Here is a 12450-nt window from a genome sequence, read left to right as displayed (position 1 = left end):
CCATGTCTTTTTTTTTTAATCCACCATGTTTAAACATGGTCTAAAAATACAAGTATTAATCTTCTTACATGTTTTCTGTAGTGTTTTTTTCATATAATACTAAATTGATCTCTGTTATAAATAGATGACAGAACATTGACTTCAAGTATTAAATATGCAACGATCTAGCAGGTATTTAACAACCTTTAATCACATATTGGTGCAGAGGAAACAGCTCTCCAAAGACCTAGCATAGAAGTATCACATTCTCTGAAGTGTGCTAATACTTCACACTGAGCTGTGCAGACACAGACTGGTAAACCTGAGGTAAGAATAGGAAGAGAAGAAAGCCGAAAAGAGAAGATAAAAAACAGCTCAGAAAAGAGACCATTGCAGCAAGGGAATGGTAGGATAATACAAACTGTTGAAACATCTCCCAGAGGCATCTTTCACTAAGAAAATCTGCATAACCAAAGTACATTTACTTGATTGCAGAAGTGGCTGTGTTTGCACTTGGACAGAGCAGCCTTTTGTCTGATCAGGTAAGAGTTTGAGTCTGCCTGACTGAAAGTATCTCACCCCACAAACACAAACTGAGAGAAACAGCTTGTAAGAACACATACCAGAGGCTATAACCTGTCCAAAAGTTAGTCCATCCAGGAACATTTAGTCCTGCACAGATATAATCCTCAAAATTTCACAGAGAAACTGCTTTCCCCACGAGGTCTATGGGCACTAAAAAAATCACTCTGACACATCACTAATGGCTTCCGAACAACCAGAAGGTAACAAAGATATGTGGAAACTAATATCTGGAAAATATTATCCATTACCTGGAACCACACTCCTTATTGTTGATTGTGTTTGAAGCTAACAAAGCACAAGGGCAAAGTCTCTCCCCCTATGAATTTCCTGTTGAAGTGAGCATGACAAACAGAGGCTCATGATTTTCAGCAGTTCCACAACTGAGCCTGAAAAGGTGCTTTCCAAATAGCTGCCTTGTTGGCAGCAACCAGCTCACTAGAAGGCAGATATAGCAGGGTGAGCACAGTGCATCCTCTAAACACTTAAGGAGGAGTAGTAATTTCTGGTTTCTGTGAAAAAGGACTTCTCAGGGAGCACTGCCTGAAGTTGGCAGCACTGAGACCTTGCAGAAATAAAAGCTCAGGTAGCTAAGAGGACAAAGAGAGTGATGGCCTTACTTGAACAGAAATTCTGTGCACTACACACTACCCCTTTTATAGTGAGGGAACAAGAACCCCAGAAAAAGCTTGAAGGACAAAAATTGGTCCTAAGCTATTAGCTTTGGCCAGCAACCATGGACTGCTGAACTAAATTTAGAATGAGCAAGTGGAAAGTGGAACAGAAAAAGGAAACAATGGAACCAATGGAACAGAAAAGAAAATCAGACATACACAATAGATAAGGCAATGAACAATACTTCATCATCACATTCTGCTGTACTACTTCACAATGATGCAAGAAAATTAATGTACTAAGCGAAAAAAAGCAAGTTTTACACTCAAACACTTTATCCCACTATCAGAAACCCACTTCAAAGCCTTTCTCTGGAGACTGGAAGAGAGGGATCCAGATCTCATCACTTCCATATGCTGCAGCTAAACCCCAAATGTCCCTGGAAATATGAAGCTTTGTTATGGTTGTATACCCACTGTGGTATTCCTCACATTTTTTTTCACTCTTTATTTCCTATCTTTCTAAATGTAGTGTAAAATGACACATCCTGCTTTTGGTATGACACAAGAATGATAAAATGTTCCAGGCCCATTAAAACTTCCCAAGTTACTTAGAGAACTGCTAACTTACTCACTTATAAAGTGTTTTAACACAGTCTGAAAGGTTAAAATTTTGTCCACTTCCCTTAAGCTTTCTCTGTAATCATTCAGAGAGACAGCAGCAGGAAGACATGCCAGGAGGCCTGTTGCTGACATGACAATTGAAATGGATGACAAAATAACAATCCAATAGATGGTACAAGTGCTTACCAGTATATAAAGGTGCTGAAAATTGCCACGCTGATGACACTGAAGGGCAGGAAATGTACTATGTAAGCTAAAAGCATTTGCCACTTCTTGTACAAGCCATCTTTACTTTCCTGGTCACTGATAGCACGTAAAGGTGGAACTGGATTAAATGCATAAGAAATAAATTAATCACCAGTGAGTAAAGAGACTGAGACTTGTTCCTAGCAAAAACAATCTGAAGTAAAAGACAACTCTGGAAATACATCAGAAACATTCCCAGCCTGATCACCCTTTTCCCCCACTATAAATGAAAAACTTGCTCCCTGCAGACTGCAAAAGCTGGGAAGCTTAATGAAAAAGGCCTAACAAGGCAGCATGCAGGACAGCCTTCTACTTTTGCAGATACAAATTAAATACATGACAAAATGCCATCACTAGATAATTTCTTGAGGTCCTCTGTACCCAGGGTGATGAAAGCAGCGTGTGCTCCCTACATGAGCAGAACAGATTTTAGGGCTGTAAATAGGATCTACTGTTGGTCTTAGTATGGCAGCTCTAAGAGAAACATCCTCTAAGCAAAACATAATCATCACATAATACTCTTAGATCTATCTAAGCAGCCTTAATTACTGTCAAAGCTGTTTTATACTTTTGTCCTTTCCACGTCTTTGGTTCTGATCTCACTCTAGATTTTAACTAAAGACCTTGACTTTGCCTTGCCTTTGTAAATTCTACACACAGGCAAGGTAAGGGGTCTTGCACAGTTCAGGATAAAGCCTCTGTACACAATCCAGCTGCAAAAGGGACAGGAAAGGGATCAGGGCATATTCCTTCATTAAGCCCAGTGAACATGGAGCACTTCTGGTGGGCTAATCTTTTTCTGTGTTGGGAAGCTTTCTGTTGCTTCACCTTTGAATGGCTGCCTTCAAAAAAGACTTGCTCCTATTTAGAAAAGAGTGGCAGCAATACCTGCTGCTGCACATAACACAGGACAGAAACTCACAAAGGGCAACAGCATTGAGCATCCCTGTGTAGGGGGGGGCACTCACACACTGGTAGATAAGCCCCACACGGTCCTGCACAGCTCCTTTTGCCAGGTCATTCCTTAGTCTAAGAAGGAAAAATGCTACAAACAAGCCAAATAACAGATTCTGAAGGAGACGCATGGTGATGCCCATCTTATCTCTGGACAAGTTTCTTGTTGTCCTCCTGATAATGAAACAAAATAATAACAATATACTTGTTAGCTATGACTGACCACATTTTGGTAGGGTATTTAGCTTTTGCAACAAATCTTATGCACACCATGTACAGAAAGAAGTAATATTAAAAAAAAAAATAAAAGCAGTGGCAAGTACAGTGGCAGATTAAAAAAACGTAACAAAGTGTATTTACATGTATGGGTAGAAAAACCCTAGAGATAAGTAGATAAGAAAAAAATATTCTTGAAAGAAAGAGAAGAAAGAAGGGGAAAGGGGAAAAGGAAAAGGGGAAAGGGGAAAAAGGAAGAGAGAAAGGAAGAGAGAAAGGAAGAGAGAAAGGAAGAGAGAAAGGAAGAGAGAAAGGAAGAGAGAAAGGAAGAGAGAAAGGAAGAGAGAAAGGAAGAGAGAAAGGAAGAGAGAAAGGAAGAGAGAAAGGAAGAGAGAAAGGAAGAGAGAAAGGAAGAGAGAAAGGAAGAGAGAAAGGAAGAGAGAAAGGAAGAGAGAAAGGAAGAGAGAAAGGAAGAGAGAAAGGAAGAGAGAAAGGAAGAGAGAAAGGAAAAGAGAAAGAGAGAAGGCAAGCAAGCAAGCAAGACAAAACAAAAACCCCAACCAAACAAAAACTAAAACAAAATCTTACCGTAAAAGAATCCATAATTTGTAAAAGCCATTGGGTGAGTCTTTGTTTTTGAATGGTATTGGTGGCAGCTCTTTCCTATACTTTGTTTTTTCAATGGCTGCCAGTACTTTGCTAAAGATCTCCGAGTTTTTGTAGGCTGATGCAATTACCTGAACTCTACTGTAGGTTTCAAGTTCACGTTCCTTGCTTCGAGTGTCCACAGATGTCAGATCCACTGTAAATTTAGAAAGTGTTTACTATATATACCCATCACTTCCCCTTCATACCTCTTCCCCCCTTGCAATTAATTTTTCTTTGTCTTTTTCTCTATCCTAAAATCTGCAAAGAAGAAATGGTCCACTGAAAGTACTCAAGGTTTCTTTTACTACTTCTTTATATTAGAAGCAACATGACTGTGTAACTGTGCAGACCCAGCAAATTTGTGTTTTCTGGCTTCCAAAGGACCCTTAAATTCATGTTCTTTATCTGGAAATGCAAAGACTGAGTGGTGTGCTGGTCAGACCCTCAGCATTCCCCTTGAACAGCACAGAGCTGCTGCCAAGAGCAAGACAAAGCACCAGCTGCTGATGACCATTGATGAGGATAAAGAGACAAACTTCTAGCCATGTATTTCTCAGGTTTTCAGGTAAATCCTCAGACACAACTCCCTGATCCCCACTTGTGCACTGCCTGCTCCTCCATGGCCATGGAGCTTTACTTTTGAGTTAGTCTGAGCTGATGCTGCAGACACTGCTCTTCTCAATATGAGCTCTTGGTGCATTGTTGCACTTCACCCACCTCCTCCTCAGACATCCTTACCTTTCAGTGTGAGGTCAGTGTAACTGGCTCAGCAGGCCAGATTCCCCTAGCAGGCTCAGCCCAAGCTGAAGAAAACATTCTTTACTGCTGTGGAACTCACAAACAGTAGATACTTCACAAGAGTTAATGTTCCTGTCCAGCAAATCCTACACCTATTTACAACACCAGCAGTTCTTACAGTGGCAGGAGGGAACTTTGTGTGTGCTATTTGTACAAGTCATATGGATTCAGCAATAGTGCTAAAACACATTAGAAATTTCCCTTTACCCTAATAGCAATCAATGGTTTTTAAACCACTCTAGTTGCACAATGTAGTTGTTCCCAGGAGCAGCTGTTCTTACAGATTTTTTTATTACTCTTATGCATCTGCTATCTTTATCAGTTAATTACTCTTAAGGTTTTGGCCACCCTTAGATTTCAGTTTTCCAGTGTTATATTCAACTCCAAAATACAAAGTAAACAAGAGAAAAGGAACCCCTGTCCAAGATTCTTTGTCCTCAAAACATGAATTAAGCTTATGAGTACTTTGCTAGTGTCCTGAAAGATAGAATTCAGCAGAATTGTCTTCAGTGGTAAACATAACCAAAATGAAGTCATCCCTTTTGTAAATATGGACATAAAAATATATAGACATGCTTTTTAAAACTTGGCCAGTGTGACTTGCTGGAAGTCACACACAAAAAATAAATGGCAAGCATATGTGGTTTAAAATATCAGCTATCCACTGTACCAGATAGCTAATGGCTACTTGTAGTTCTATATAAACACAACATGTGACATTTCAGTAATACAATCTAAACTCAATACTTAGGATCTCTATTCCTGCTGTTGGTGTAAATGACATCAGAATCTGTCCTTTCATTCATATCATTAAATCACACAAAAAATATAAACCACCAATTTTCCGAAGACTAAATATTCTGATGATTCTTTGCTCTAAACTGTATTTTTTCCTTTTCTTGTCACATTCAAATGTTGACATTTGAAGAATGCAGTACTCTCTTTACTAAGCTTTTAAAAAAGTGGTCTAAAGCTCAAATCATCTATGCTTTTCAAGACTATTCAAATTCATGAAGACAAAATTATCCTCACTGTCACACCAGTATTTTCAGCTTCATCCCATTCCAGCTTCATGTCAACAACCATCCTCTCTTCTTTGAGTTTAGGATGCCATCTAGACAATAGAAAAACACTGCCTCCTTTGAATTTGCCATGTTTGTGAATACAGCTATTTGGATTGGTCCATTTCCCTGGTTAACTGTTAGGATCATCAGAAATCAACCTACATACTAGATTAAAAAAGGATAGATAGACAGACAGACAGAAACATGCATGTATGTAAGTATATATATATATACACACACACACATACAAACATACACATATGTTCTTCAAACATGTATTTGCATGGATCAGGTACACAGCAAAACCAACCCTCATTTCCAAAATCCCACACTCTTTTCATTGTGAATTGGTAAAACAGTACTCTTCAGTTTTTGCCAACAGCTTGCTATCATCCTCTCTTGAGGTAGCTGTGTTTTCCTCCAGTAGCTCACCCTGGCATTAGCAACTCTCAAAACTTTCAGAGGCCTTGAACTGAGTATATCTGGAAACTGATGCCTCAGTTACCCTGTATTTGTTCCACATACTTTCCTCCAGGCTACAACTATCTTCAGTTGCTTGGCATCAGAGTCCATAAGAGCACAGGACTTTCCACAGTTTTGGGATCAAGTTGATTTTCCAGTGTCCAGTAGACATTCATAGGGAGATGCCATCAGGAATCCATAAGCTTCAGGAAGCTGAGATTCCTTTTTTATTAGTAGTTAACTCCTTTCTGGTATACTTCAGACCTACTGAAAACTTTTGCTGTTCTATGGTCTCAGTGCTGATTACATGGACCCAGTCCTTGCTCTTCTCCAAGGTAAGCATACTTGCAAAATAGGAAAATAAAAATACACTTCTATCTCTGGAAAAAATTTTCATTTGGGGAAGAAGAAAACCTTGTTTGTCTAAAGGAAACCCATATTTTTACAACAACTTAGAAAAACTTACCATAGAAGTCAAAAGGATTTGATTGCTCAGGACAAGAATAGCCACAGCCACTAAAAAAGGTGATCATTTCCATAGGGTTCCCACAGAACACCATTTCTCCAAAGCTCATGATGGCTATTTGGTCAAATAACTGTGGGGAGAAAATTAATATATTAACAATACAGACCAAGAAGCAGCACATTAATTCCTGAGTACAGCTACTGTCTTGATAATAAAAATGCTTTGACAGGAAAAATAGCTTTGACACATTCAAACTTCCTTAGTGAATTTCTGTCAAATGAAGCTTGTCCTTTATATCACACCTCTCAGTGGTTATGTAAGATGAAAAATTTTTAAGGTCTTAAAACTAGTGGTCTCAAAACTATCAGTGATAGCAGCACACAGAAGTAATCCCCCAAGAGAAATGGGAGGGACTGTGGTCTTCTGACTTAATTTCTAACACAAGAGTCTGTACAGCCCCCAGATTGTAGGGAAGATTATTGTGAAGTGTTTCAGGACTTAAACAGTACTGCTTTCCAGGTGAACATTTGCCAGGGCAGGGTTCTCACCAACTATGACTGATCCATATGCCCAAAGCACCAGGGTGGCTTTCAGTCCCCAACACCACTGTCACTCCCTCCTTGCTCCATGGCCACTTACACACAATTCAGTCAGCCAGGGAAGAGATGCCACGTGGTGGATGTGCCAGAAGAGCAAAGTGTGAAACAGGAATGGAAAGGAAGGACACTGTCCCCTGCTCAAGCCCTGCAGGCCTTGCCTTAGCATGTGGCCAAGGTGTACCCACTTGACACAAAGTAGGAAAAAAGCAGATTTTTTTTTTTTTCAATTCCATTTCAAATAATGGCTTTATCTGCCTTAAGTTGCCAAGTGCTACTGAGAAATTAATATGTAAAGATAAAAAAATATTTCTGTTTTTACAATGCCGAAACACGTGGGGATTTATTTATATGGCTTCTCCCAGTGGTTTTGATTTGGGTAGCTGTGTAACACAAAGGTCAGGCACACAGTCAGGGCAGCACGTGTTTCCATGTGTTTCCAAGTGCCCTGTGACTGCCAGAGGGCCAGAACTGCTGCAAGGTAAACCTTGGGCAGGAAGAAGGAAAAGAGCCTTTGAAAGCAACTGTCATGGGTCTTATACTTTTATCCTGAAAAGAACAAAGGTACAAAAAATCTTGGTAAAAAAAGAAAATAGTGAGTAGTGAACACTTACCCTGAAGAGTTCTGAGCGAGGCTGATGAATTGTAATAATCACAATCCTGTCTCTGTGTGCCAGCTCTGAGAGCAGTGAGACAATCTGGTTTGCAGTCAGGCAGTCCAGCCCTGTTGTTGGTTCATCAAGCAGCATGACCTCTGTGAAATGAAAAGAAAAATAGCATTAAAACACAGATGAATGGGGAACAAATGTTATAGCTTCTGCTTTTGAAGCTAATTTGGCAAACAGTATAGAAATGACTTTGCATGTGAAGTTCCAGTGTGAAGCAGAATATGCATACACATTGCTTATGTGATGTACTCTTTCAGTTTTAGTTGGCTTCAGTGGTTCAGTTTCAATCACTAGGAATAAAGACATAAAAAACTACTGCAGGATAAGAGCATATTTTTTCAGGTGAAATCTGAAAATTACCAAAACAGATTTGATGTACATACCTGCTCTTAAGAACAATAATGATAAATTTTAGCATGTCTAAAACCTGACATAATTAGCTACAAGTTGGAAACTGAATTAGATTTATATATGCACCTAATTCATTATGAAAAAATAAGTTATGTTAAAATGCAGCATATATAATTCGACAGGTGAGAGAAAGGGTTTTTTTACTGCATTTTTTAAATTGTTTTATTGTATATGGAAGGACACAGTACCTGTGATATAGCCTCACTCTGCTATTTAAATGCTCTCTCCTGCATAGTATGCAGTCCTACCACATCTGAACCACTATGAGAACTCCAGAATCCAATAAAAGCATGCTGTATATTCATTACATAAGATTCTAGCACCTTAAAAAAACCTATCTCAAATCGATAAAATTTACAGTCCTATTTTCTGTAGCTAATTCTTCAAGTTACTCTGCTGTGATTTTCATTGATGGATTTTTTTTTTTCTTTGCAGTAAATCTACAACCACATGTAGAAGTGTGATATTAATCAATATATGGTTTCTTCTCAAGGGCAATGCAAGATGAGGGCTATTATCCTTCCAAGCATTTACTCTGTTTTGTTTATCTCTTTTCCAAATTATCAAATCTCCTATGCTGACTACATGTTCAGCTCTGGAATGTACATGTCACTCATACACACTTGGCCAAATGGCAGCCACTCCATTACAAGGGTCAGTGGTTGCATATTTATGGCTCTAATACACTCATAAACTAAAAATTAATGCACCACAACCAATATTTCATACATGGAAAAGGCAAGTCCTGAAAGACTTAAAATGGATAAATGCAAGTCTAAACCTATGTACAGTCCCTAAGATATTAAAATTGCCCACTTTCCAAGACCTACAAATAGATTAATGGTAGATCTGAGTTACTGCACATTCTATTCTGTTATTACTAAACTACCTTTTGCTGAATTACAGAGTATTAATTATTTTGTATTTTGGAGTGGTTTATGGAGGTCCATGGTAGCAGCAAAAAGTGAAAACTGTGCAGTGGTACTTACTGGGGTCTTGTAATAGTTGGGCTGCAATTGATACACGACGCCTTTCACCCCCAGAAATTCCTACAAAAATGTGGCTTCCAATTACTTTGTCAGCAATGTGGCTGAGACTCAGCTCAATCATAACAGCATCTACCTGAAAAATAATTACCAATTAGAAAGACTAAACACAGTTCAAAAAGAAAAAATGAGAGAAAAAAAGACTATTTTAAGCTATGGCTTTCCCAATATGCTGCTTTCATCCATTCCAGTTGGTAGGTATCTGGCTTAATTTCTATTTCATTATTTTAACATATTATTTCTATTATTATTTTATGAATTTTATTTACATGTATTCTGAAATTAGTAGAATTTTAGCTTCAGTTGACATTAAGACATGAAGAGTTCAGAGGTAGACTAGAAATTAGAAGCATGTGCTGGTCTGGCTTCTAAAATAAGAAAGCAGAAAGGCACATCAGTCATGGGGAAGTACAAAATTCTGAGTGGAAGATAGGTAAAGAGATAAGATAAAGGGCAAAAGCTTTGGTCAAGAATGTCTAATCTTTACTTTTAACAGAGGTCAAAAAGAATCCTTTAATAGATCTGAACAAACCTCTTTTATCAAGAAAGTAGCTTGCAGGGGGCTTATTAGACCAGTGCTTTTCAAAGCTGTTCTGGTTAGTGAGAGATTTCCAACAGGAGCCAAAGCAGTATAGAAGTCACCTCTGCTGTCCAGGAGACTTGACAGCACACATGGCCCTAAGCATCCCAAGGAACTGGGCTTCCCAGGAGGGGAAGAGGAGCCGATCTTGATACCAACAGCAGCTTTGGGTGTGGGAGTTTTGTCCCAGCATGACAGTGATTCCCTGTGGAGTCAGCACAAGCCCCTTGCAGAGGTGGGGAACACCACAAAGCTCATGTCCTACTCCCCAGCAGGATTTCTCCCAGCTTGCAGAATGAGGATTAAAAAACCTTCTAAGTGAAAAACACACCCATGGGTGGGCAAGTGCTGCTGGTGAAAACATTACATGACATCATGTCTGCCTTTCTGGTGGAAGATGATAAAATACAGACCTTCTTTTTGATGAAGTCATTGGAGCATTTCTGGAGAGTCAATAAAGCAGTGTAAGTCAGAGACTCTTGTATGGTGAGAAAGCTTAACAAAGTGTCATTCTGGAAAAGAAGGTGAAGAGGAAGAAGCAGTCAGTGCTGTTGTAATTAAGATCTTGCCCCCACTTGCACAATTTTCATTCATTCAATTTATTAGCTGCTTTGTACCAAATTTACTGGTAAAACCAAAGTCAGATTACATTACTTCATTACATTAGCAACTTTACTTCCTTTAAGTGAGAGGAAGGACAGTGTACGAAAGTAAACATAAAAATCAACCTGTGGCACATAAGAGAAGCAATCTCTAAACTGTTCTGTCTTCAGCTGATGCCCATTCACATACACTTCACCAAAGAAGTTGTCTTTATGTCCCAGTCTTCCTGATATTGCATCCAGAAGCGTTGTTTTCCCCGAGCCTTTACAACAAAAGAATTTAATCATTTGATCGGATTAACTTTATTACTTCAAGACCAGTAGCCTCACTTGCATGGAGAAGTATGAAAAGAAGAAAGTAATTTTTTTCTCATAACATTTTAAAAATATGTCCTGAAAATGCGGTTAGGTAAGAAGTAAAGGGGAAACCAAGAATATATGTAAATTAGCAATTAATTCATATAAATTCACTTCATAGTGAAATATTTGAGTTAGGTGACAGAAGATTGAACTCTGAAAGCTAAGCATCACATTTTTACAAAATGGGTTAAAACCAGCTGTAACTTCATTATTTAAAACACAGGCCTCATTTACATTCACGCCACTATGGAAGTCACCAGTATTAACTCTAATTTTATTTCTCTCGAAGTACTGGAACAACTTACCAGAGTTTCCCAAGATCCCCATAATCTGGCCACTCTCTATGTGAAATGAAACATCCTTAAGTATTTGCCGGGTCCATTTTTTATGATATAAAGAAATGTTCCACCACGGGCCAACACGTTCTCTTGGAAAAAAAAAACAAAACATCCAAAAAGAAATAGAGAAGACTTCAAAATTTTGCATAAAGCAGGTGAATAATCTGCATATCGAATTGAAGCCTGCAAGGATTTTAAAATGTTGGGAGGAAAAATCCCAAACAACAAAAAACCCCCAAAACCTGCTACTCCTTCTCCCCCCACGCTTTAACTTTTTAACTTCAGAATTATCTGAAAGACAAATTAAAGTCTGAACAGATCTTTTTCAGAATGACTGCTATGAGGCTTTCAGACTACAACTGAAAGGTTTGATTTACTGTCAATATTTGCCAGCCATTAATCCCCTTGTCCATTTTCTTATGGTCTCATGTTATCCCTCCAGCAGCAGTAAAAAAGGCAGTGGGAAAGGGTACACACAACCTTAGGACATCCCCTGAGAAGTATCTCCTCCAGAGATATGTGAAGGAGAAATGGTGAACTCTCTGAAAGACAGACTGGCTCTGCCTTCCCTCAGGCTGTGTACCCTTCCCCTGAGGCAGGCAGCCCAGCACCAGGAGGCAGCCTGCCTGGCAATATCCCAGCCTTTTCACTGGGGCTGGAGCCAAACTCACAGCCCACCAGTCCCAGCCCCTCTCCCCTCAGTCCCTGGGGCTGGAGCACTCCTGGTAGGCAGTGCTTCCCATGCCACCCTCCTGGCCTTACCTGATGGTGTAGGAGATACTCTGGACACTGATGCTGTCGGAGGGCTGCATCATGGCCTTCACTTTGCCTGTCTGACCACCACTGCTGCTCCTCTTGAGAGTGGGAGCCCCTCTGCCAGGAACCCTCAGGTGCTGAGGCCCCGCAGGCTCACTCCCTCAAGCTGCTGGCCGGGTGCCCGATGCCACCACCATCCCTTCCTCCAACACCGGGCAGGGGCAGCCCCCTCACCCACCCTGGGTCCCAGCAGGTCACGCCTGCAGGTGCTTGCTACTCAGGAAAGTGCCTAAAAGAAAACAGAGGGGTTCTCAGCTCTCTCTTTTTCCTGAGAACCAGTGACAGGCGATTAGCTGAAGCCACTATCTGATGTACCTTTAGCCCGAGTTGTTGCTGTCCCAGAGGAGGGGAACATTTTCCTGTCCACGGGGTCACACCAG

The 12450-nt window shown here is 39.9% G+C and overlaps 1 protein-coding gene across 1 annotated transcript in view; it reads right to left on the bottom strand.

The window, feature by feature from the left end:
* The window catches only part of ABCG5 (ATP binding cassette subfamily G member 5), an 18563-nt gene extending 6180 nt beyond the window's left edge, over window positions 1–12383 (bottom strand). Inside the window, exons 1-10 of the mRNA XM_071739473.1 lie at window positions 12017–12383; window positions 11222–11343; window positions 10683–10819; window positions 10368–10466; window positions 9318–9450; window positions 7864–8003; window positions 6654–6783; window positions 3804–4017; window positions 2968–3173; window positions 1986–2124 (exon numbers count right to left, since the gene is read on the bottom strand). Coding sequence (XP_071595574.1) covers window positions 1986–2124; window positions 2968–3173; window positions 3804–4017; window positions 6654–6783; window positions 7864–8003; window positions 9318–9450; window positions 10368–10466; window positions 10683–10819; window positions 11222–11343; window positions 12017–12069 — 1373 coding nt within the window. The 5' untranslated portion in view covers window positions 12070–12383. The remainder of the gene's footprint in view (window positions 1–1985; window positions 2125–2967; window positions 3174–3803; window positions 4018–6653; window positions 6784–7863; window positions 8004–9317; window positions 9451–10367; window positions 10467–10682; window positions 10820–11221; window positions 11344–12016) is intronic.
* Between the last annotated feature and the right edge of the window lie 67 nt (window positions 12384–12450).

The sequence above is a fragment of the Heliangelus exortis genome, chromosome 3 (genome assembly GCF_036169615.1).
Source record: "Heliangelus exortis chromosome 3, bHelExo1.hap1, whole genome shotgun sequence".
NCBI classification, from domain to species: Eukaryota; Metazoa; Chordata; class Aves; order Apodiformes; family Trochilidae; genus Heliangelus; species Heliangelus exortis.
The sequence above is the reverse complement of the archived record's forward strand: the minus strand, read 5'-3'. Positions and strand labels throughout refer to the sequence as shown.